At 36.3% G+C, this 24,934-nt stretch overlaps 2 protein-coding genes and 1 non-coding gene across 6 annotated transcripts in view; 2 read left to right on the forward strand and 1 right to left on the reverse strand.

Moving 5' to 3' along the window:
* Scyl2 (SCY1 like pseudokinase 2) overlaps positions 1-8,624 on the reverse strand; it is a 63,104-nt gene extending 54,480 nt beyond the window's left edge. The window contains exon 1 of one of the 4 annotated variants that reach the window (XM_048803288.1): positions 8,364-8,624. The gene's annotated coding sequence lies outside the window, so the exon portion shown is untranslated. Of the gene's footprint in view, positions 1-7,972; positions 8,336-8,363 lie in introns of those variants that run through there. The other 3 variants (XM_048803269.1, XM_015482883.2, XM_048803278.1) reach the window with 3 other exon arrangements.
* Positions 404-470, forward strand: Trnav-cac. Its single transcript has one exon. It is a non-coding gene; the product is annotated as a tRNA-Val (tRNA).
* The window catches only part of Depdc4 (DEP domain containing 4), a 24,086-nt gene continuing 5,197 nt past the window's right edge, over positions 6,046-24,934 (forward strand). Inside the window, 15 exon segments of the mRNA XM_048808093.1 lie at positions 6,046-6,116; positions 8,006-8,309; positions 8,642-8,790; positions 10,947-11,028; positions 12,168-12,219; positions 12,222-12,316; positions 12,318-12,363; positions 12,366-12,456; positions 12,458-12,499; positions 19,885-20,032; positions 20,035-20,098; positions 21,186-21,212; positions 21,215-21,295; positions 23,380-23,453; positions 24,357-24,433. Of these exon segments, the coding sequence (XP_048664050.1) occupies positions 6,046-6,116; positions 8,006-8,309; positions 8,642-8,790; positions 10,947-11,028; positions 12,168-12,219; positions 12,222-12,316; positions 12,318-12,363; positions 12,366-12,456; positions 12,458-12,499; positions 19,885-20,032; positions 20,035-20,098; positions 21,186-21,212; positions 21,215-21,295; positions 23,380-23,453; positions 24,357-24,433 (1,403 nt within the window).

Below are 24,934 nucleotides of genomic sequence, written 5' to 3' on the forward strand. Positions count from 1 at the left end.
CCCCCCCCTCTCTTTAAAAAAAAAATTTGGATCTAAAAAAGAAATGGAGGATACTGAAAATAAAAATTATTATAAGGGCATATGAAAAAAACTTCTGTTAGAATTATCTTTAAATGATGGCAGATCATGTAAAGTAAAAGTATAACATTGTGTTTGTGTAGAAAAAATATACTAAAATAAAGGATGAGAGAAATGAAAGTATATTTTTGAAAGATTCTTGCATTTCATGAGAAGCAGTATAACATTTGAAGGCACACTGTGGCAAATTAAAAATATACATTATAAACCTTAAAATAACAACTAAAGTAATAAACAAACATAAGTAAAAGGTAAATAGTGGTGATAAAATAGAATCCTAAAGCAAACAGAATAGATAACAAAATGAAATAGGGAGGGACTGGGGTTGTGGCTCAGTGGTAGAGCACTCGCCTCACACGTGAGAGACCTGGGTTCGATCCTCAGCATCACATAAAAATAAATAAACAAAATAAAGATATTGTGTCCATGTATAACTAAAAAAATATTTTAAAAAATGAAATAGGGATAGAGGAAGGAACAAAAAAAGCAAGTGTGGCAAACAGAGAATACACAGCAAGATGGCTAATTTAAATCCAACCACATCAATAACAACATTTAAATAAATTAGTCAAAATTCTAATTAAAAGGCCCAGATTGTCAAATTGGATTTAAAAAGCAAGCATATCTAACTATATGCTGCTTATAAAAAATTCACTTTAAAAATACAAAAATGCAGGGCTGGGGTTATGGCTTGGTGGTAAGCCCTCGCCTAGCATGAGTAAAGCCCTGGGTTCAATCCTCAGCACCATATATAAACAAATAAATAAAGGTATAAAAACAAAAAATACAAAAACGCAGGTAAAAAAATGTAAAAGTAGCTGGATGTAGTGGTGCACGTCTGAAATCCCAGCGGTATGGGAGACTGAGGCAGGAAGATCGCTGGTTCAAAGCCAGCCTCAGCAACAGTGAGGTGCTACACAACGTGGTAAGACCCTGTTTCTAAATAAAATACAAAATAGGGCTGGGGATGTGGCTCAATGGTTGAGTGCCCAAGTTCATTCCCCAATACTCACCCCCCAAAAATGTAAAAGTAATATACCAAGCTGGAATGGATATATTAATAACAGGATAGACTTCAAAGATAAAACATATTTTGTAATGATAAATGTTTTCAACAAGAAAACATAACAATTTTAAATGTATACACATGCATTGAGAGACCTTCAAAATAAGTGCAACAGAAACTGATAGAATTGAAAGAATATAGAAATCCACAATTTTAATTGAAGACTTCAAGAGTTCTCTCAGTAACAACAACAACAACAACAAAAAAAAAAATCAGTAAGGCTATAGATCTCAACAGTATTAAATGTTTAAGTCCCATATATCTCAGTGACAATATCTCAATTCTAAGATTTTAATAATAATGCACAATCACAATATACAACCTAAAAATTAGACCCTTTATAACTATTTATGTTCTTGACAAAATATATCAAATGCCATTAGCCTAAAATCAGTTGAAGAGGTACAATGTTTTTCAAGCAAAAATTTTGAAAACCACTGGACTAAGGCAGCACTAGTCTATACCCTGTTTTCTCCAGTAATTATATTTATGTAAGTATAACTTCCTTCTTTCTATGAAGACTTGAACTATAAGTGGAAATATTCTCTTTCCCTTTTTAATTTATTGCTGCATTTTTAAGTGATTAGAAAAATGTTACTATTGGTATTATGAAAATATTTATTTGCTATACCAAATTATTCTTTATGAACATCTCTACTGATTTTGATGGGAAGGTGAAGGAATACAAAATCCTACTTAAAACCTACCTATCCATTCCTCTAACTCTGCCTGACATACTATTACCATGCACACTGTTATACACTGGGAACTCGTAAATGGAAGCATTTCTGCTCTTTAGGCATTTAGTCCAGTGGCAGACTTAGACTGGCAGATACTATAACAGTGACTGGAGACATGAATATATCATGCTACAGGAACATTAAGATAAACTCAAAAATAAGTGTTTTCAGGTAGAAAAAAAAAGAGTAGGAGGATAATATTGCAGAAAGAGGGTTACCATGTACCAAGATATGGAAGAGAAGATTACATCATTGTGAAAAACAAAGGATATTTTCATGGTTGATATTCAAATTTGAAATGTCTATCCATCACCTAAACAGAAAAACACGGACGTACACAAGGTGGAGAATAGATATGGAAACTCATCTGGTGATATAATTTTTATTGGATACCTTCTATGTACCTAACATAATATGTAAGAAACTGAAGAAGGTAAAGAAAAAAATAAACTACAAAGGAGCTACCATTAAGGAGGGAAAAAAACATACAAGTAAAACAACTGTAGCATGAGCCTACAGAAAAGATAAAATGCTACAGAATATATAGTGTTAAAGGAGCAAAAAGAGGAGAAAAAGTAGAATGTTTCCCCAAAACAATAATGTAAGAAATGCTTTTAAAGACAGATAAAGAATAGAGCATGAAAGTGAGTAGATACAGAATGGAAGAAATGTAGGAGTAAAACTACAAGGCAAAACCATAGTAGTTCAGATAATGCCTGGAGAAAAAAGAAGAAAGTATGGCAAAGGAGACTAGAAAAGCCAGATCACCATGGGGAGCAGGGTTTCAGGCATGAGTAAGATGATTAATCACCCCATCTAGTGGAGTAAAAAAGATATACTAGGGGTGGAGGCAGGGAATACCTCAAGACTGAAAAGAATTTTAATATATAACTCAGAGATGATGTACATAGTTTAGAAAGTAAAGCAAGAAAATAAAGGACAGTAGGAAATACAAATGTTTTCTCAAAAATTTTCATTTGATTAATAAAGATCACTTTTCAAAAGTTATAAATGACAGAAATGTTTACTCATTAAGCCATTTCTCCTTGTATACTTAATAGAATTCACTTGAAATTTAACTATCTCCCCAGGTGCAGTGGCACATGCCTGTGATCCCATCAGCTCAGGAGGCTGAGACAGCCACCTCAGCAAGGAGCGAGGTGCTAAGCAATTAGTGAGACCCTGTCTCTAAATAAAATACAAAATAGGGCTGGGGATGTGGCTCAGTGGTTGAGAGCCTCTGAGTTCAATCCCTGGTACCAAAAAAAAAAAAAAAAGAAAAGAAAAGAAAGAAAGAAATTCAACTACCTCTTCAATTTCAGCCAAAACAAGATATGGGGTAGTTTCCATATTATCCCATGATGGTATCATTCTACCATCTGGCTCAATCATTATCTGGCTTTCAGTAGACCCAATAGGAGAATCTGCTGTAACACTAGGTTTTACCTGTACCTCAAAAAGTAAGCTGAGTATTACAGCATCTGATGGCAGGTAGTGAAGAGGAATTGAAAATTTTTTCAGTTCTGCCTGTTCAGAAATTCTAGATATAGCAGAAATAGGTAAAATTATATTTTATGCTTTAAAAATGGATTTTCAAATAACAACTCAAAGAATCCCTACTTCCCCAAGAATAAAATATTAAAAAGCAGGATTAGCTTCCATTTTTGATGAAAATACTGCAATACAAATACTAAGGTTACTTTAAACTGAACACAGAAGCACATGCCTGTAATCCCAGATACTTGGAAAGCCAAAGAAGAGGATCCCAATTTCAAGGCCAGTCTCAACAACTTAGTGAGAGAGATCCTGTCTCAACATAAAAAGTCACAAGGACAGGGAATGTAGCTCAGTAGTAAAATGCCCCTGGGTTTAATCTCCAGTACCTAAAAAAATAAAATAAAAAGGCTATATACTCAATGATACAGTGCCCCCGGATTCAATCCCCAGTATCACATACACACACACACACACACACAAAAAAAAAAAAAAGGTAAATTAAGGTTTCTTTAATACATCTGACAATGAAATTGTATTGCTGGCTAGACCATCAACAAGCACAAAATAATAATATTGACTAGAAAGAACATTTGCATGAATACAAAATTAGCTCAAAATAGTATGCTTCAACCTGTAAAGAGGCACAAGGGTCTGAGATTTATATGTAAATGCTTGAAAATAAAAGAATATCATGAAAAAAAATCATTGATTTGGTTAAATATTCATAAAATAAAATGTAACACTTCTAAATTACAATTACATTTGTATGAAATGAAATACTTTTGGTAAAATACTTTTCAAATTTGGGGGGAAAAAATAGTAACCATATTCCTAAAGGAAATGCTTGCTTGTTATAACTAAAGTATGAATACTTTGAAATATACTCTTGAAATATATGTTTCCACATAGAAGCATTCAAAGATTACCAGAAGATTTTTTAAAAGAAAGTTTTCAAAAAATGTTTTCTTTGACCTAAATAGAAGTCATGTTTAATCTTATTCAGAACCAAGATTATACAAGCTGAATATAATCATTCTCTTTATAAATACAAAAAGTACCTAATTTATTATCAGTTGAACCAGAACAGAGTACTTACAGAAGACAATGTTGATTTTTAAAAACCATAAAAAACTGAAGTGACTTACTATGTAAAGTGAATTACACAACTATACAACAAATTAGTGGGTACATACTAAAGGTGAAAAGAACCACATTAAATGAATTAAAAACTACTTAAACAATAAGTAGTTTCCATTATTGGTTATAATCTTATGACTATTGTACAATGAGATTTAAATAGCAACAGAGAAATTATAAAGCAATGTATGCTAAAACAACAATTTAGTAACTTGAGTGCTGAAGGTATAGTTCAATGGAGAGTGCTTGCCTAGTACGTACCAGGGTTCCACTCTCAGCATAAAAAATAAAAATAAAAATTTGAAAAGTCAAAATAAAATTAGTAACAAGTTATGATGAACAACAAGTAAGGTTGTAGCTCAGTGGCAGAGCACTTGCCAAGCATGTGCAAGGCACTGGTTTGATGCTCAGCACCACACATAAATAAATAAAGATTCGTTGACAATTAAAAACTTAAAACATCAAAAAAAAAAAAAAAAAGAGCTGAGATTACATCCCAGTTTTTTGGTACTTCCAGTCTATGTGATTAATGAGGTATAGTTTTTACAAGAGTCTTTGAATTATTGAAAAAAAACCAGCAGCAGTGGCAGCTTCCCACTATTCAGTCCCTTCAGCTACAGGAGAGGAAAAAGAAATAACTGGGTAGGAAATTAAACTAAATAAGGTCATTTCAGTATATATATAGTCTTTAAAAAAAACTCCAATCTGGGCTGGCGATATAGCTCAGTCAATACAGTGCTTGCCTCACAAGCACAAGGGCCTAGGTTCAATCCCTAGCACCACCAAATCTGAAAGAGTGTGGCACAATGTATAAAAACAAATTCATAAAGCAGTGAAGTACTATCTAAAACAAAGTTTTCAAATTCTGATGAATATCTAAATAATGTGGATAACTTGCTTAACCACATATGGCTAAGTACTATCCCAAATGTCTGGAATCAGAATCTATAAAAATACAGTTAGGGCCTTTTATAGCTTGGCCAAGCCCCCCAGGGGATTATTATAAACCGCCTAGCATGAGAATTGTTGTATGGTTAAGGACATAATCTTCAGTAGCAAAAAAATCTTGAGTTCAAATACGAATTCTAACACTTACCAGAGCTGTGACCATCAACTAGCCGCCCTAACATTTTATGTGGGTGAGGGGGTACTGGGCCTTTAACTCAAAGGCACTTTACTACTAAGCCACATCCCAGCCCTTTTTATTTTTCTATTTGAGACAGGGTCTCACTAAGTTGCTTAGGACCTAAATTGCTGAGGCTAGCCTCGAACTTGTGATCCTCCCGCCTCAGCCTCCCAAGTCACTGGGATTACAGGCATGTCCACACCTAGCTACACTATTTCTATAAAATGGGGGTAGGGGAGAACTGGGCATAGTGGCAAATTGCTATAATCCCAGCTATGTTGGAAGCTGAGGCAGGAGGATAAGTTTGGGGTCAGTCTCAGCAACTTAGCAAGACACTACCTCAAGATAAAATCAATAGGGCTGGGGAGTTAGCTTCGTAGTAGAGCACCGCAAAACCTCAAATGATTGTTTTGAGGACTGAAGATGCCAATGCATGTAGAATACTTAGAATAATTCCTAATGCTTACATTCGGTAAGTATTCAATGATTTCATTCATTTAAAAAATATTTACAAAGCATTTACACAGTATCAGGAGATGAGGAACAGCTAGTTAATTTAAGTATTAATTAATATGGCAACTCTGAAATGGTATCCTGAGAACATATAATCAGGACAATCTATCCTCATCAGCAAAGTGTTCCCTAAAGTGAGCTCAATGATGAACAGATGTTACTGGATGAAAAGGAAAGGAAAAGCATTTCCAGACTCAGAGATGTTTCCACAAAGTATAACCAAATGCCATGTATCCGAAGAAAGAAAGATGGACAAGGTAATCAAGGGAGAAAGGGAATGCCAGAAAGCACCATGGAGATGAAGTTAGAAAGGCAATCAGAAGGCCAACTAAAGGGGTTTACAGGGCATTTCAGTTTATGGAAAAAAACAATGAGAAGCCACTGAAGGATTTTAAACACAGATACAATATGATTAGGTCTATGTTTTTAAATACTCAGTCTAGCAAGTTAAAAAAACAAAGGTGGCCAAAGTAGATGCAGGAAGTTAATAAAGCAGCTCAGAGGAGAGATGATAATGGTGGCTGAAACTAGAAAATGAGAGTTGAAGATCTCTCTTGAATCAAGAGGTACTAAAGTGACAAAATAAACAGGATTTCATGAGACCATGAGACATGAGAAAAGAAATATCAAAAATCAACTCCTATATAATGGGTTGGAAACACAACAAATGGACCTATTGTTTTTTCTTGAAGGGGCAGATCATGAATTTCAAATGTGAATCTGAGTTTTTTATTCTCAAATATAGAGTTGATTTGTATAGAAATATTTCATTATATGGAAGAACAAGGTGCCTGTATTTATTTTGGGGGGTGTCTATCAATCTTAGAGACAAAAGTATAGGTTTCTGCAAGTGTAAAGTAGATCTGAACAGAATGAAGACCCATATCTTACTTTCAGTTCCATTCCTTTACACACATCTGAGGAAGGGGTTGTGGCTCGGGTTTGATCCCCCACGCCACACAAAAGTAAACAAATAAAATAAAGGTATTGTGTCCATCTGCAGCTAAAAAAAATATTTGAAAAAGAAAAGAAGAAAAAGGCTTACAAAGTCCAAAAGGAATATTCAAAAACGTGACTTTCAAGCCACCAGAACATGAGTAGGTTTTATGTCAGGCTAGTTTGAAGTATTTTTTTTTTTATATTTATTTTTCAGTTTTTTTTTTTGGCGGACACAACATCATTGTTTGTATGTGGTGCTGAGGATGGAACCCTGGCCGCATGCATGCCAGGCGAGCGCGCTACCGCTTGAGCCACATCCCCAGCCCCAGTTTGAAGTATTTTGGTTAAACTATCAATTTTTCAGAACAGAGACACGCAATTTAGAAAACTAACACTTTTTAAGTGTCATCATACAAATAGTTCCTGAAACTAACATTTTTAAAGTGTCATCATACAAACAGTTCCTGAATTTGATGGGCAAAAAATATTAGCTGGCAACTTTTAAGTCACTACTGACATGGCACTTTAAAGTCCAGTGAGTCTGGCGGCTCATCAAGCCTATAGAGAAGTAGATTTGATAACAGTGGGTGTTTAATTACTCATCACAGATATGCGGTAGAATCCCAAGAAGTTTTGCAAGCTTTATAGGTCTAAATCTTCATCTTTTTCTCTCACTTAGAAAAACAAAAGTTCAGAAACCACCGACCGGGTGGGTTTTAGTCTTAACAAAACATCTGCCCCACCCACCTCACACACAATAACCATCCATTCAAGAACTACAGGATACTGTCAGAGAAGGAGACCGGGAGAGTAAGGCCCTGGTAGGTGAACCAGGTTACAGGAGCCGGACCTCAGAACCGAGGGGAGCTGTCTCACCCAGTTCCGGAGTAGTGTCCTGTTTCCCAAAAGGGTACCAAGATCTCCACCACCGAAACCCGAGCTCCCGCGCTGGCGCGGACGAGTCTCCCTCCCGAGAGACCACTCCGATCCCGAGTCACCCGTAGCCTTAAGGCCTCTTCGGCGGACTCGGGCCTCTCGGATCCGCTCCCTCCAGGTTGCCGCTAGCCCAGCCAGTCTTCTCTTAGGCGCCCACCGCCCGGCCGGCGCGGCCTGCAGCCCGTCACTAGGCAACAGTCACCACCACGGTGGCCCCTGGTGGCCTAACCTGCGCACGGGTCCTTCCCCATTCCCTTTTCTCCCACTGGAGGCCCAGGTGAGAGAGCGACCATAGAGGGAGCTCGCCCGGTGTCCGCAGCCGGGCACTTACCTCTCAGCTCTCGGCTCTCCGCCCGGGAGGGGCGGTGCTGGGGCGCGTTCCCCCCGCCCCCCCAAAGGCGCTCTGGCTATTCCTGCTCGGCCTCCGCGACTGGCCGCTGCCGTCCGCTTACTCCATAGTCTCCGCCAACCCAGTGGCCGTAAAGGCTGCAGCGGGAGGAGGAAAGGGGGAAGGGAGGGAAGGGACCGGGGAAGAAGAGTATGGGAGGGGAAAGAAGACCGAAAGACCTGCCGGCCCGGGCATGACGTCACTTCCGGTTGTCTGGGAAGGGGCGGGACCTGGGCTTCCCTCCGCCCCAAGAGTCAGGTGGGGGCGGTGCTATAGAACCGGAGGAGGAGCAGGTGCGCAAGATTACGGCGGTAATTTTAACTCCGCGGTTCCGTAGTCCTCTGGGCCCTAGCGGAGCCGGCCGAGTTTCGTGAGCCTTAAAGGTGGCTAATGCCGGAAAAAGGAAGACTGGCAGGACATGTAGTCCCATACATCCTAACCAAATGTACAGTGATAGTAGCGGATAGCAAGCAGGTGAGGGGAGCAGAGACCCGGTTCTGGGATTCCGCCCCTTTCCTAGACCCACCCCTTCCTGGGCTACCTGCCTTCCCAAGCCTAGGACCCAGACCCCAGACTTATCCTTTTCGAGGTTATTTTCGTAAAATGCTCTTGGAGGGTCCAGGAAAGCAGCGCTTCTCAAACATGCATATGAATTACCTGGAAACCTTTTTAAATGCGGATTCTGATTCAGTTGAAGGGTCGGATGTTCTGCGTTTCTGATTTCCAAATGACAGCAATGCTGCTGTTCCCTAGGTTACGCTTAAGTATCTTGCCTACTTATTTAATAAAAGAGAGGTAGATTACTTACAGTTTTTTGTTATGCCTCAACAGACTTTTTAAACAAGAACATCTTACAGACAAAATGATTAGTTTCATTCCGTTCTTTCCCAGATTTCTTTGAGGAACAAAAGCTCAGAGAAATAACCTCCCTTTCTCCTGCAAGCCATTGGGTACCACCCTCCCTCTGACCTCTGCCTCTCCTGACCAAGCTTCCTAGGATGAACAGAGGGACGACTTCCTTGACAAAAATAATTTGAAGGTGATGAAATTTTATTTCTCTCATATTGTCAAAAACATTACTTTGTAAGACCAAGCATACTGTTTCCAGTTAGTCAAGGGAGAAGAGAGCTTAAATTATTAGATTGCATCCCAAAAAATATCTAGGAACAATGTTCCAGATATTTCAATTTATTCTTTTTCTTAAGATTTTTCAATTAAAATTTTACTAGGGTAGGGAAGAATGGGGAATGACTGCTAACTGTATCTCTCATAGTAATGAAATAATCTGGAATTAGATAATAATAATGATTGTATAATGTTGTGAATCTACTACAAAACACTGGATCATACACAGCAAAAGGGTAATTTGGGCTGGGGGTTATCTCAGTGGTAGAGTGCTTCACGTTCATGGCCCAGATTTTATACCCACCATTGCAAAAAAAAAAAAAAAAACAGAATTTTTGTGCTATATGAATTATATCCCAATAAACAGTTTTTACAGTCTTCAATTAATTAAAAAATAAAAATTACATATGCACATTATAAAATTTCCGAAAAGTGAACAACCACTTTCATTAACTACATTACAATACTATTACCCTAAAGTTACTAGTTTGAAGATTATCCTTCCAGATCTTTCTATTTGTGTGTAGGTTTTAGGATCATAGTTTAGAAATTATTCTGCTTAGTTCATGGTTTTTGTTTTATTTTGTTTTGGGGTTTTTTTCATATTTAATGAGGTCTTTTCCTGACATAAACTTAGTTTTGTTTCATCCTACTATTCAATAGTAAGGCTATGCCATAATTTATTTAATTATTTTCCTGGTGATGGACATTTTAATTTACAGGTTTTCATTATTTCTCAGCAATTTTTTTGGGGGGGGTACCGAGGTTGAACTCAGGAGCACTCAACCACTGAGCCACATCCCCAGCCCTATTTTGTATTTTATTTAGAGACAGGGTCTCACTGAGTTGCTTATTAGCACCTTGCCATTGCTGAGGCAGGCTTTGCACTTGCTATCCTCCTGTCTTAGCCTCTGGAGCCGGGGCTTACAGGCATGTACCACAGCTCTCGACATTTCTTAGCAATTTTTTAAAACAAGAATAGTTGACATAAGATAGAAGAATGAATCAGACATAGCTTTCCTATGTTCATATATGAATACACCACCAGTATTCATGTATAACCACAAGACCAGGATCCTAATTAGAACAAGTTATATTCCATATATTATAATATATCAGAATACACTTGACTGTCATGTATGTAGGAAAAAAGAGAGAGCTGGGCATGGTGGTGCAAACCTATAACCCCAAAGGCTCAGGAGGTTGAGATAGGAGGATCATGTGTTCAAGGTCCACTTTAACAACTTAAGCAGGCCTTAAGCAACTCAGCCATACCTGTCTCTAAATAAAATATTTAAAAGGGCTAGGGATGTGGCTCAGTGGTTAATTAAGCACCCCTGGGTTCAATCTCAGGTACCAAAATGAATAAATAAATAAAGTTGACAAATTGATTTTATTCAGTTCCTTGCCCCAGATTCTCTTTGAGAAACAGCTTGTCATTGGTCAAAAAGGCAAAAAGAAGAAAGAAAAAGCAAAGCCCCTGGTGAGACCACAGCGCCATAATAATCAAGACTTGAATGTATCCGCTTTCCTTTTAAATGTATTCTAAAGTAATGTTCTTCAAGGTATAGTTAGTAGCTAATCATTTAATGTTAAAAGTATATTAGCAGGCTAGGGCTGTAGCTCAATGGTAGAGTGCCTGCCTCACACGTGTGAGATACTGGGTTCAATCCTCAGCACCACATAAAAATAAAATAAAGATATTGTGTCCACCTATACCTAAAAAAATAAATATTTTAAAATAAATAAATAAAGACAAAAAATACTGTATTCATTTACATTAGCTTACACAATAATATATTTCATGTCATTAAATTAAGTTCCTAGATTTACTCATTATTGACAGACGAATGTGGTGAAACTTATAGTTAATACATTGTAGTTTGCATAAGATGGGAGATGAAACTTAAAGCCATTAGCAGCAGATATGCCATAAAAAATTTAGTTTAGATAAAAACTAAGTTGTTAGCTGGGCATGGTGGTGCACGCCTGTAATCCTAGCAACTTGGGAGGCTGAGGCAGGAGGATTACAAGTTCAAAGCCAGCTTCAGCAAAAGCAAGGTGCTTAGAAACTCAGTGAGACCCTGTCTCTAAATAAATACAAAATAGGGCTGGGGATATGGCTCAGTGGTTGAGTGTCCCTGAGTTCAATCCCCAGTACCCCGCCCCCACAAAAAAAAACTAAGTTGTTAAAACTGAAAAACTTCTTTTTTTTTTAAAGAGAGAGAGAGAGGGAGAGAGAATTTTAATATTTATTTTTTAGTTCTTGGCGGACACAACATCTTTGTTTGTATGTGGTGCTGAGGATCGAACCCGGGCCGCACGCATGCCAGGGGAGCACTCTACCACTTGAGCCACATCCCCAGCCCTGAAAAACTTCTTTTTGAGTAATTTAAATTTGTTAGGGTCATGTGTGGTGCTGCACACCTGGGAGACTGAAGCAGGAGGATCACAAGTTTGAGGCCAACCTAGAAAATCTAGTGAGACCCTGTCTCAGAATGAAAAATATAAAGGGGCTTAGGCTAGGGGTAGAGCATCCTGAGTTCAATGCCCAGTACCAAATTAATTTAATTAATTTGTCAGAAACATATTTTTTCCAGGATTCTCTGGGGTTTTTTTAAGCTACTCAGCTACAGGAGTATTATTCACTCCCTTCATATCCACATAGAAATCAAACAAGGAGGCAGCACTTATGAACATTCAAAGATTGCTTTACTTGTTTTGATGCTGTTGATGTAGTATTAAATCATCTTACACAAAATATGTGCTTAAAGTAGCAATGATATCTCTCATCTTTGCCAGGTACTAATGAACCATAGAGCGAGTCAATAGGAATGAAATTATTCAAAATTGAAAAGGAATTAGAATCTGAAGATTCCAACAGTAGTCTTTATAGGTTTCTAGAAAGTAAATTATTTTGTTTCTTGCAAAAGAAAATAGGATGATGAGAATGGGTCAATAGATTAAATAAAAGCAAAACATCCTTTAGCATTTGTGGTTAGTGCTAACTAAGACACTGTAAAATATTGTGGTTAGACCTTGGCAGAGCTGTCTTCATTGAGCTAAAACTGAATGTTATACTTTGTTGGTTTCTTTTTTTCTTTTTTCTTTTTTCTTTTTTTTTTTTTTTTACATATAAGTAATGAAAGAAATAGCCAGATAAAAACTCAACTACTTCTGCATATGCTGTAAAGCTGTTGAGGAGGACATCATCACATAAATTTTTCGATTTTATACTAGGGAAAAAAAAAACTTCATGTCCTCTGAAGAATGGATACACTTTCTAATTTTGAAAAATAGTGCTGGGGTTGAGGCTCAGTAGTAGAGCGCTTGCCTATCACATTTAAGACACTGGATTCAAAACTCAGCACCACATAAAAATAAATAAATAAATAAATAAAACAAAGGTATTGTGTCCATCTACAACAAGAAAGAAAGATAGGTGAAAGTCTTTATAATAAAGGTCAAGTTTCCCTGGAAACTCAGAGCTGAAGTCTTCTATTCTTATTATAGCAAGGATGTTAACCTTAGAATTAGCATATATGCTTTCTTTGTATTTAGAATCCTAATTTGTCCTCTTTTGGTGGTATTTTACTAAATTATTATTTGTATCTTTTGTTGTAAGCTGCTTTTTGGAAATAGGAAACCTATAAAGAAATTTAATAAATTAATTAAAATGTATATTTGAAATTTTGATCTTGTTTGTATTAAAAATGTGCACATTGTTTTAACAGATGAAAGATAAAAAATATTTCACGTCTTCTAGCACATGAGGTTGGAAATCATTGGAAAAATTCATGCAATGAGTGTGAATTCAGCTCTACCTTCAGATTTCTCAGTTAACAAATCTGTTCCCTAGCTTTCAAAAGAAGGTAACTTCAGTTTGTACTATTTTTTTTCAGAATTTTGTAAGAAAGAACTGACTTCTTTTTTAAAAAAAAAAATAGACTTTAAAACCAGTTTAGTTTCACCGCAAAATTCAAGTGAAAAGTACACGGAGGTCCCATCGACCCTTGCACCTACTCACACACGACCTCCCACTATCAGCATGCTGCACTACCGTGGTACATTTGTTAAAATCAGTGAATCTACACTGACACATTATTATCACCTAAGGTCCATGGTTCACATTAGGGTTCACTCTTGATGTTGTAAATTCCATATTTTAAAACCAATGTATGATGACATGTATCCATTATTATAGTGTCACACAAAATAGTTTCATGGCCCTAAAACTCCTCTTCTCCTACTCATTCCTCCCTTCCCTCTAATCCCTGGCAACCACTAATATTTTACTGTTTCCAAAAACTGACCTTTTAGATATAATAACATTACTGTGTTTATGTGTTGACTCTGTTTCTCTTGCCTGTAAAAGTTTTCTCCTACATAGTAATTGCATCAGAAAAGACAGATGAAGCAGCATAGATTCGACAACACATAGTTTATTTTTCACAGTGATCATAACAAGATTACCTGGAAGTGCTGTCATATGTGCTACCAGAGAAAACAGAGTCGTTGTACCAGTCCTTATTATTTGTAATCCAAGACCATCTTATGAGTATATCGTTTGTCCATTGTATAAATACCTCCAAGACATCTCTGTTCTTTCTCTTTCTCAAACCAACTTAGGCTACCTGTTGTTCCACTCCTCTTTACTCTTTACTATTTACTTCATTTACTTGTGTTTTCCTTTTTATAATGCCAACAGTAATGGAAAGAAGAGCTCCATAGTTAGGACAGTCAGAAGGGATACAGACACCTTAATGGTTACCCACTTCATGCCATTTAGTCAAATCATGACAGAAGCAAGACAAGCTTTATATGTGCCCTGGAGAGGCTTTGTTGATCAACAAGATTTAAGATAGGTATTATAAGGAAAAAATACAGAATGCACAAAGAAAGGATATAGAGTGAGAAGAGTTCCTAGAAGAAAACTCTAGGAAAACTAATATTTAGAAGACAAGCAGAAGGGGAAGCAACAAAAGTACAGTTTTGTGGCTGAACATGTAGCTCAGTGGTGGAAGGCTTGCCTAGCATGTGCAAGATGCTGGGTTTAATACCCAGCACCACTAAAAAATAAAATAGATAACTTTTCCCATCAATTTCCCTTGAGGGCATGAGGTACCTTTAGAAATTCCTAAGTAAACTTGTATATAATTTATTACGAAAGGATTAATATTTCTACTTATTGATCTTTTTTCTGAGCTAAGCAATGTGTTATGCATTTTATATTTATCTATAATCTTGCAGTAGACGTGTAAAGTGACGGGTGAATCCCCAATTTTAGGTAAGGAAACCAAGAATCAGAAAGATCACATTTAACAAAAAAGAAAGAACACAGAAGGGAATGAAAACTGGCACCTTGCTGTGCTTTATTAAACATTTTTGTTATACTTCCACATAATGTAAAGTATTCAAATAGCCCGGCAAGTTTCATTCCAAAAATAAATAAATAAATAATAGCAGTTCTTCACCCTTGTCCTCTTACCCATTCCCCTTCCTCAGAGGCAGCCAATTAAAACTCATCTCTAAATAATATACTTAATTGCTACTTCATGAATTTTCAGTTTTAGGCACATGTTAATTTTCTACAAAGGAAAATAGGAATTTGGGTCTTTTTTCTTCCTTTCCTCTCTCTCAAAAACACTCTTCACCGCCCCCCCCCCATCTTCCTGATATAATTAGAAAATGACTTTGGAAAAATAAACTCTGTTCACATTATTTTAGCCATAGAGCGAGAAAGCTGTGATTCCTTCCTTTTCTTTTACAACATTTTATGTATATAATTTTATTTATTTATTTATTTATCTTTATGTGGATTCTGAGGATTGAACCCAGGGCCTTGCACGTGTGGGGCAAGCACTCTATCACTGAGCCACAGCCCCAACCTCAACATTTTGTTTTTCTTAGAACAAATAATTTTTTGTTTTATGTTTTGCTTAGTTGTTTTATATTCATATATATTTACAGCTCCAAATTCCCACATTTAAAACACCAATTGGAATATTCGGGTATGTGACATATTTTGTCAATTTCATCTTCTTGGGGTAAATTCTTTCCACTGGATTTCTGATGTGGTTCATTTTGTACTGGTCACCTGCTATGTTTGAAGCACAGTTTCTCTCTTCAGAGCAAACACAACCTTTGCCTCTCTCTCTTGGATCTCTTACTTCCTGTCTTCTGTGTCTTTTTATTGTTTACTCCTCGTTTTGGTGGCATACATTTTCTAGCAGTTTCACAAAAAAAAAAAAAAGGATATACAGAAGATAATTTTTATCTGTATTTCTGAAAATTTCTTTATTCCAGTCTCTTATTTGATTGACAGTTGGAATTCTAGGTTGGAAATGATTTCCAAAGAATTTTTAGGACATTTTCCCTTTATCTTCTTGCTTCTTGGGTTGGTGTTAGTAAGTCTAAAGCCATTCTGATTAGGGATTTAAAAAAAAAATTTTGGTTGTATATGGACGCAATACTTTTATATTATTTATTTTTATGTGGTGCTCAGGATCAAACCCAGTCCCTCAGACATGGTAGGCAAGCGCCCTACCACTGAGCCACAACTGCAGTCCCTTATTAGTGATTTTTAAATGTGATCTTTTCCCTACCTTCACTCCTGAAGCTCACAGGGTCTCTTCCCTATCCCTAGCTTCCTGAAATTCAAAAGTAATGTGTTCTAAGGTAAATATGTTTTCACCCACTGGGCTGTTTCCCTCTAGAAATTTCCTTGGATTATGATTGATGATTTTCTCCATTTCCTCCAATTATGCCTTCTCTATTTTAATTCTAATCTCCTATTTAGATATTGGATCTTCTTAACTAGTTCTCCAGTTCTTGTAATTTTTTTTCTAATTGTCCACCATCTTTTATATTTTTGTTTGGTTTTATTTATTAGAAAATAGCTTCAAATTTATCCTCCAACCTTCCCATTGATATCTAAAAGCACACTTAAATTCTCAGTATTTCCTTTATCATGGCATTCTGTTCTCATTTTATAGTTGCCTGTTTTGGTTATCTCTATATCCCTGCCATCTAGAACAATGCCTAACCCAAAACAGGTCTCAATAAATATTTGTTGAATGAATGTTCAGTGTTCTTATAATTGAATTCATTTTCTACTTTCAGGCAATTTCATATCTATTTGTACTAATTGATGACTTAGTAAGATGTTGCTTCACTCTTTTCATATGTGGTAACCTTGCCTCCTTACTTAGGGTGTAGCTGTGTAATGCCCACTATTTGCTATGTATCTTTTCCTTGCACCTGGTTCAGTGCCCTGCCCAAAGGTGGTTACTGCCCAGCTGATTAGAGGCTACTCATGATCTCAAGTATGTACTAAAAAATGTTAATTTACCTTATAGTTGACCAGTAATTGAGAAGTAGCAAACCAGATGCCCTTAGGATCCAGGCAGTTCAGAGAACCAATAATTAATTATCAGATATGTAGGAAAATACTGTATTTTTTCTTGAAAAAATTGCCCTTTCAAGCTATTTTTCCTTTTCCTACTTAAGACAGATAAACACTGGGAAATAGGTTATTACCTATAACTGGAAAATACTATGAAACTAGCAGCTAATACAGTTTCAGTACTTAGGATACAATAGAGAGTGGTGGGGCTTGTAGTGAAGTGGAAATAAATGCCAGTCAAAATGGGGTGGCCTTAATCTGTACCACATGATTTTGGTTGCCATTAATTCAGGGTCAATACTATGAGATTTTATGATTTAGAAAAAAGACACTTAAAACTAGAATCTCACATGAAATCTCCCATTTCAATACAAGTTAATTTTTTTCAAAGTACTTTTATATCCAAAAAAAATCATGACTATGGGCCAAATAGTCCATAGGCCACTGACATGGGAGCTCTGCGAGAGATTTTCTATAGTTATTGCTTTTATAATTTTGTTTAATTGAAAGGTAAAACATTAATTATGATCTGGTAGTTAGAGTGATGAAAAATTTAATTAACAATAGGAATGACCAGAAACCCAAGTTAAGATTAACCTAATACTGCATTTTGTTGTTGTTGTTGTTGTTTTAACTGAGGATAGAATCCAGTGGCACTGTACCACTGAACTACATCCCTAGCCCTTTAAAAAAAAAAAAATATATATATATATATATATGTATATACACACATATATATATAAATATATAAAATATATTTTATTTTGAGAAAGGGTCTTGTTTTGCTGAGGATCTTGCTAAATTTCTAGGGCTGGTTTCAAACTTGTGATCCTTCTGCCTCAGTCTCTAAATTGCTGGGATTATAGGCATGTGTCACCAATCAATCAGCTTTTGCTGAGGCTGACTTTGAACTCTCAATCCTCCTGCCTCAGCCTCTGAGCCACTGGGATTACAGGCATGTGCCACTGTGCCCGGATCGACCTTTAGTTTTTGGGGATTGGTTTATTTCACTTAGTATGATAGTTTCCAGTTCCATCCATTTACCGGCAAATGCCATCATTTCATTCTTCTTTATGGCTGAGTAAATATTCCATTGTGTATATATACCACAGTTTCTTTATCCATTCATCTGGTGAAAGGCACCTAGGTTGGCTCCATAGTTTAGCTATTGTGAATTGAGCCTCTATAAACATCCATGTGGCCATGTCATTACAGTATGCTGATTTTAAGTCCTTTGGGTATATGCCGAGGAATGGGATAAGGGGGTCAAATGGTGGTTCCATTCCAAGTTTCTTGAAGAAGAAACAGGATTTCTTTAGGTGCCTTTGCAGGAAATTTTCAGCAGTCCATCTGCCTTCATAAGCTTCTAGGCATAAAGAACAGGTTATCTATAGGAGAAAAGTAACCACTGTCAATAGTTTCTTCACCTGCAATGCTTGGATCTAAAAGATAATGAATCACACATATTAGGCAAGATACACCATTCTTTAATACAAAGAAGAGAAGGGAGGAAGGGATGAAGGAAGGATATTTAAGAATTATCAGGAATTCATATAGGTCTGGGGATGTATGTCAGAGATAAGAGTGCTTGCTTAGAATGCACAAGGAACCCTAGCACCCACAAGAAAAAAAATAGTTTATCACTCAAGAACCCTATCCTAAGAAAATGTTTGAGAAAATACTTTAATTTGACTACAAAGAAATAACAAGAACCCCAGTATAGGAAAATAAACATTAGTAGGCAACACACCTTGATCTTTGCTCTCGCCTATGTTTTCCCTTATCTCCCATTTTGTATGCACACCTACACACACACACACACACACACACACAAATCTCAAGTGGATGTGGTAATAATGTGTGGGAATGAGTAAAAGTTAAGAAATAAAAAAAGAAGGGGCCAGGTATGGTGGCACTCGCCTCTAATCACAGCAGCTAGGGAAGCTGAAGCAGGAGGACCACAAGTTCAAAGCCAGCCTCCGCAACTTAACAAGCCCTGAGCAACTTAACAAACCCTATCTCTAAATAAAACATAAAAAAAAAAGGGTTGGGGATGTGGCTCAGTGGTTAAGTGCCTCTGAGTTTAATCTCCAGTACCAAACATAAAATAAAATAAAAAGGGTGGTATACCATTAAGGGAAATTATAGTAAATAGCAACCTGTCTCAGCAATAGGAGGGCAGATTTGGGAGAGCGGCAGATGTGAAGGGGGGATTAAAGGCCTTCCAAAGGAGTGTCTGAGGGGTGTGTGTTGGGAGGAGTAATAGGATCCTAAATTTTTATCTTATGGGGTAGGAAGGTAATAAAAGGAAAACAATGTGTTGTAGAATAAATAGTGCATCCGGTTTGGGGAAATATTTGCTACATGTTGAGAATCCCTAATTGAAAATCTACAGTGTTCCAAACTCTGAAACTTTGGAGACCTGAGCTTGACAACATTCTAATAATCTATGCAAATATCCCCAAATCTGAAAAACTCCCCCAATCTGAAGTATTCTGATTCCAAACACTTTCAATAAAGGATATTCAACCTATGTCTTAGTTTCAAATAATAATAGAACAATATGCATCTCATTATTGGACAGGAAACGGAAAGGGAACCACTAATGGAATGGAACAGATGAACTCTTAACAAAATTGGAAATAATAAAAAGGTGGCCAAAATATTTTTTTAACTTCTAGAATATAAAGGTACACAAAGTGTGTTGGTATTTGGTGAGGAAAAGATCCATTCCCACACACAAACACACATTCAGTTCTTCGTTTCTACAGCAAAATTTATTGAAAAAATTCTCTCAGAAAAAAGTTTACTTCTTTGGGTTTAAAAATAAACTAGATTTTATTGTGTTTTATCAAACAGTGCTTTAGTTAAATACAAATGTTAACCATCAATTTATTGTGTTTTGCATTTTCCCTTTACAATTGTTAACTGACTTAATGCAACAGTTGTATGTTTGGAATATTTTCCTGACCAGTTCATATTTACAGTTAGGCAGCAGTTGATTCAAAGCAGAAATGATGAGCCAAGATTAACTATTCCAAAAGAGATACTCTTTACTGGCATAGTTAAATATTATAATCAAGAGAGAGAGATTGCCTATTAATTGATGAGTATGTTGATATACATTTAGGAATTTTTCAACTTTTAGGTAAGAGAGGATGCTTTAACTGTAATTTTGCATAACAAAACATTGAAAAATATATAATCTGAAATAGAAAATGTGTATTATATGATAATTACATTTTAATAATTTTTCTTTTATGGTATCAAGGTACTTCCTGGAGTCTTTTTCTTTTCATTTCATTTCTATTGCCTGCCCTGTAACTGTACTAGCAAATGCAACTAACATAGTGTAGGACATATCTAAGATACAATATCACAGAGATGTTATAAGAAACATGTATTTTTATTTAGGTAGTATAAGAATTAGAGAACCGAAGTACCTAGAGATACTAATTTCTGATGTATTAATTTGGTGACCCTTTAGCAAAATAAAAGTTAAATGACATTATATGACTTTTTAGCTATGTATATAGCCATATAATTTCATGTTGCACACACAATACTCTTTGATAATGCTAGGAGTAATTACACTGCATATTATATTATATAATTTCCTGTGTATTTGAAATGTTTTATAATTTAAAAAATTTTAAGTGGAAAAAATGTAAATCGGGGCTGGGGTTGTAGTTCAGTGGTAGAGTACTTGCCTACCATGCGTGAGGAGGCACTGGGTTCATTCCCCAGCATCACATTAAAAAAAAAAAAAAACTAAATAAACAAAATAAAGCTATTTAAAAAATGTGAATCAGGGGCTGGAGTTGTAGCTCAACAGTAGAGTGCTTGCCTTGTACACGTGAGGCACTGCGTTCAATTCCCAGCACCGCATATAAATAAGCAAAATAAAATAAAGGAACATCAATAAATAACTAAGAAATGTTTTTTTTAATGTGAATCAAATATAGCACCATAGCATTTTTTTTAATACTTGGGTTTGAACCCAGGGGCACTTTACCATTGAGCTATATCCCCAGCACTTTTTATTTTTAATTTTGAGACAGGATCTCACTAAATTTCTTAGAGTCTCACAAAATTTCTAAGGCTGGCCTTCAATTTGAGATCCTCGGGCCTCAAGCCTCCTAAGTCACTAGCACCATAGCATTTTAATCTACTATTAAGTACTCTGCTCTATAATTTTTCTCCCATATTTTGTTGTCTTGTAACACACATAACAGAAAATGAGAAAAGAACAGAAGCAATACAATTCTAACATTGTTGTTGCCCAACATTCGAGAAGAATTACAATGGCTACCTACTTTGCATCAGAATCTGATGCCTACAAGTTGTAAAAAAACAGATGACAAAAATTGCAATAACAGTTGTGGCTCAGTGGTAGAGCGCTTACCTTGCATGTGTGAGGCACTGGGTTCAATCCTCAGCACCACATAAATAAATAAACAAAGGTACTGTTTTATGTACAACTAAAAAAATTTTTTTAAAAATAAGCAATTTACTGAGTACTTATAATGTGCAAAATCTGAAGGAATACTGTCTCCCCACACTTGCTAAGAAGAAGGAAACTAACTTAAAACAGTTTCAGTATTTGCAAGTATAATGATTAATTTATTCAACCCATTTCTTGTGTGTTACTATATGCTGTTACTATACACTGTTCTAAGTGCTTAAAATATATCAGCAAACAAAACACGAAGATCCAAGACCTTGGGGAGCTTATATCCAAGAGGAGGAAGACAAACTAAGTTATATACAAATAAATCATCAAGTCATATAGTTTGGTAGAAGGTGAAAATACCTAGGAAATAAAGAGCAAGTTAAAGGGATTTATGGAGAGGATAGGACAGGGATGGGCAGGTGTTTTCAGTATTAAACCTGATGGCCAAGTTTGGACTCACTTAGAGAAGGAGATCTGAGCAAAAACTGGAAGGGTAAAGAGAGTCAACCAAGTGGTTGGGGAGAGAAGAAGTGTGTTTGGGCTGGGAGAATGGCTTCCAGAGGAGGGGCCATGGTGTCATGCACACTTTGGTGTTCAGAACAGCAATGAAATGGTGAATAGAGGGGAGAGATATAAGATGAGATGAGAGATGTGGTGATGGGTACACAGATCACAGTAAGGCCCTCACAGGCTAATGGAGGCTGGTTCTCTTTGGAATAAGACAGAAGATTATTGGAGAATTTGAGCAAAGCAATGGTAAGATTTGACTAACATTTATAAAGATAACTCTGGCTTTTGTGTTGAGAATAGATTATAGAGGAGCAAGGGCAAAAGTAAGAACACCTTTTAGGAGACTGAAATAATATGAGCAAGAGATGTGATGACTTAAAACAGAGGGCAGCAGTAGAGCCAGTAAAATACGGTTAGATTCTTTTTTAAAATATTTATTTTTTAGTTGTAGTTAGACAGAACACCTTTATTTCACTTGTTTTTTATTTTATTTTATTTTTTTATGAGGTGCTGAGGATCGAACCCAGGGTCTCGCACGTGCGAGGCGAGCGCTCTACCGCTGAGCCACAACCCCAGCCCCGGTTAGATTCTTAATATACTTTAAAACATTCTAGGAAAAAAAAAATTGCTTTTAGCCTCACTACTATTTTCAGTACCAGACAGTACTTTCAGTGGTGTTATTTCTCCTTAACATCTGTAAAGAATTTCGGGATTTAGAGGGAGGGAGAAAGGAATGGCATGGGGAAGTACTTAGGAATTAAATCTACCAAATTATGCCATGTCCAGGTTCAAATATACTGCAATGAATCCTGTTTCTATATGGAATTGCTCCTTCCATTTTTTTTTGCTTAAAAATTATAAAGAAATATACTCATTCAAATTCTGTAGCAGTTCTGTCAAACAATAAATAAAGCTTTCATTACTTAAGTGAAAAAGGTAATCCTAAGTATGTAATAGAGTCTCCCATTAACCAAAATTTTCATATATAATTTACCTGCAGGGTGGGTCCCAGATTCCAATTAGGAATTTAGAAAGAACAATTCCTCTCCTTCTTCTTCTTTACCACTCTTATCCTTTTCCTCTAAATGAATTTCCTTCTTTCCTTCATATGTCACAGAAGTTAGAAAGCATTTTTTTTCCATTTTCCCACCTCCCACTCATGTTACAAGTACTAATGTCATAAAAAACATATTAGTTAAAATTTTGTAGCAGACCACAAAGGGAGAAAAGGAACTTAACTTGGTCTGGAGGAGGAGGGGGTGTAGGATCCAGGAAGCAGGGAAAAGGGCTCTCATGAGTGGTTTCCAGAGATAAGAGGCTGAGGTATTTCAGGGAGGCTGAATTAAGAGTATTTATATAGAGGTTCTCAAGCATGCTAAGCTTGTTTCTGTTATAGGGCTTTATCTGGGCTGTCTAGTGTCTGGAACATTTGTCTTCCAAATCTTTCTGGGCTTATTTCTTCACAGCTGTTCAGATCTCTGCTCAAAATATTACCCCTCAGAAAGATGGAAGCCCTATGGGCTGGGGTTGTGGCTCAGTGGTAAAGCACTTGCCCCTCATGCTTGAGGCATTGAGTTTGATCCTCAGCACCACATAAAAGTAAATAAAGATATTGTGTCCATCTACAACTAAAAAAATGTATTAAAAAAAAAGGAAGCCCTAATTATCTAAAAGAGTGGTCTGCCTCCTTTGCTTAGCCACATCTGGCCCAATGTATTTTTTAAATTGTCATTCTGTCCATTGAGACTATAACTTTAAGAATTTGATCTACTTACTTGGCACCTGAAATAGCACCTAGCTCATAGCAATCACTCAGTTTTTATTGAGAGACATGATGAAATAATGGGGACAGCTTCATGACTAGAAAGTGGCCAGACAAGTAGCCACCTGGGAGCTATGATGAAGGGCTGTCTGTATATGAGCTTCAACCCTGGAAGAGCTGGGGTATGCCCTCTGTAACAATATTAGCTGAGGGATTATTTTGCTAGATATGTGTTGTAGTCTGGGATTACCTTTGAGGAAACCAAAATTGGAAAAGAAGAATAACTATTTTAAGAAAATGTTTTAATGTTCAGAGCCACTGTATATATATGGACCATGTAATTACAATGTAAGGTTATTTAGACAAGTGCTATTATGGAAGTACAAATCATTTTTATTATGGGCGAACATTTCACTAATGATGATAACATTTCACTAAGCTAGTTTCAAATATAGCAAATACATGAACACAGTAAATTATATTTTAAGAATGCTAAAAAAAATGTTCAAGTATTCATACCCTTTATAATTCAGAGGCCTTCTATCACCCACCCCCTCTTCCCATCTGTAGTTTCCTCTTACTCTACCATTGGTTGAAAATAAAGATTTTTTTTTTCTATGTTGAATTCTTAGCTAGGGAAAAAATCACATTAAGTATTTGGGAATCCCCGTTTTTATGTAGACACCAGTTATTTCATTGGATCTGGTTGATAAGAAACTTCAGAAGCTTCCGCATGGAGAAGATTCAGATGCCATATCCAGGTATTGATTCAGACTTTTTCCTTCTTTATTATTAAGCATCTGTTGTTGGTAAGTATGTTGAAAAAGATGCCAAAAATGAACATGTAATAAATATATAATGTTATAAAAAATGTTGTCTCTTTTTCCAACTCTGTGATTCTCTTTCTTTTTCTTTTTTTTTTTTTTTTTTATTCTCTCAGCCCTGCCCCCTTCCTTTGTAGGGAAAGGATCAAATTTTATAGTGAAGGAGCCCAACCATCCCGGACCCAGTTAAGTAGACTCCATGATTCTTTTCAAAACACAGAGTCTTATGGGGAAACCAAAATTGGAAAAGAAGTATTAACTATTTTAAGAAAATATTTTAATGTTTATAGCCACTGTATACATATGGACCACGTAATTACAATGTAAGGTTATTCTACTGATCTGGATCCTTAACTTAGAATTTTTAAAACTTTTCTCTCTCTCTCTCTCTCTCTCTCTCTCTCTCTCTATATATATACTGTCTCTTATACACAT

This window comes from Marmota marmota, unplaced genomic scaffold (assembly GCF_001458135.2).
Source record: "Marmota marmota marmota unplaced genomic scaffold, marMar, whole genome shotgun sequence".
Lineage (NCBI taxonomy): Eukaryota > Metazoa > Chordata > Mammalia > Rodentia > Sciuridae > Marmota > Marmota marmota.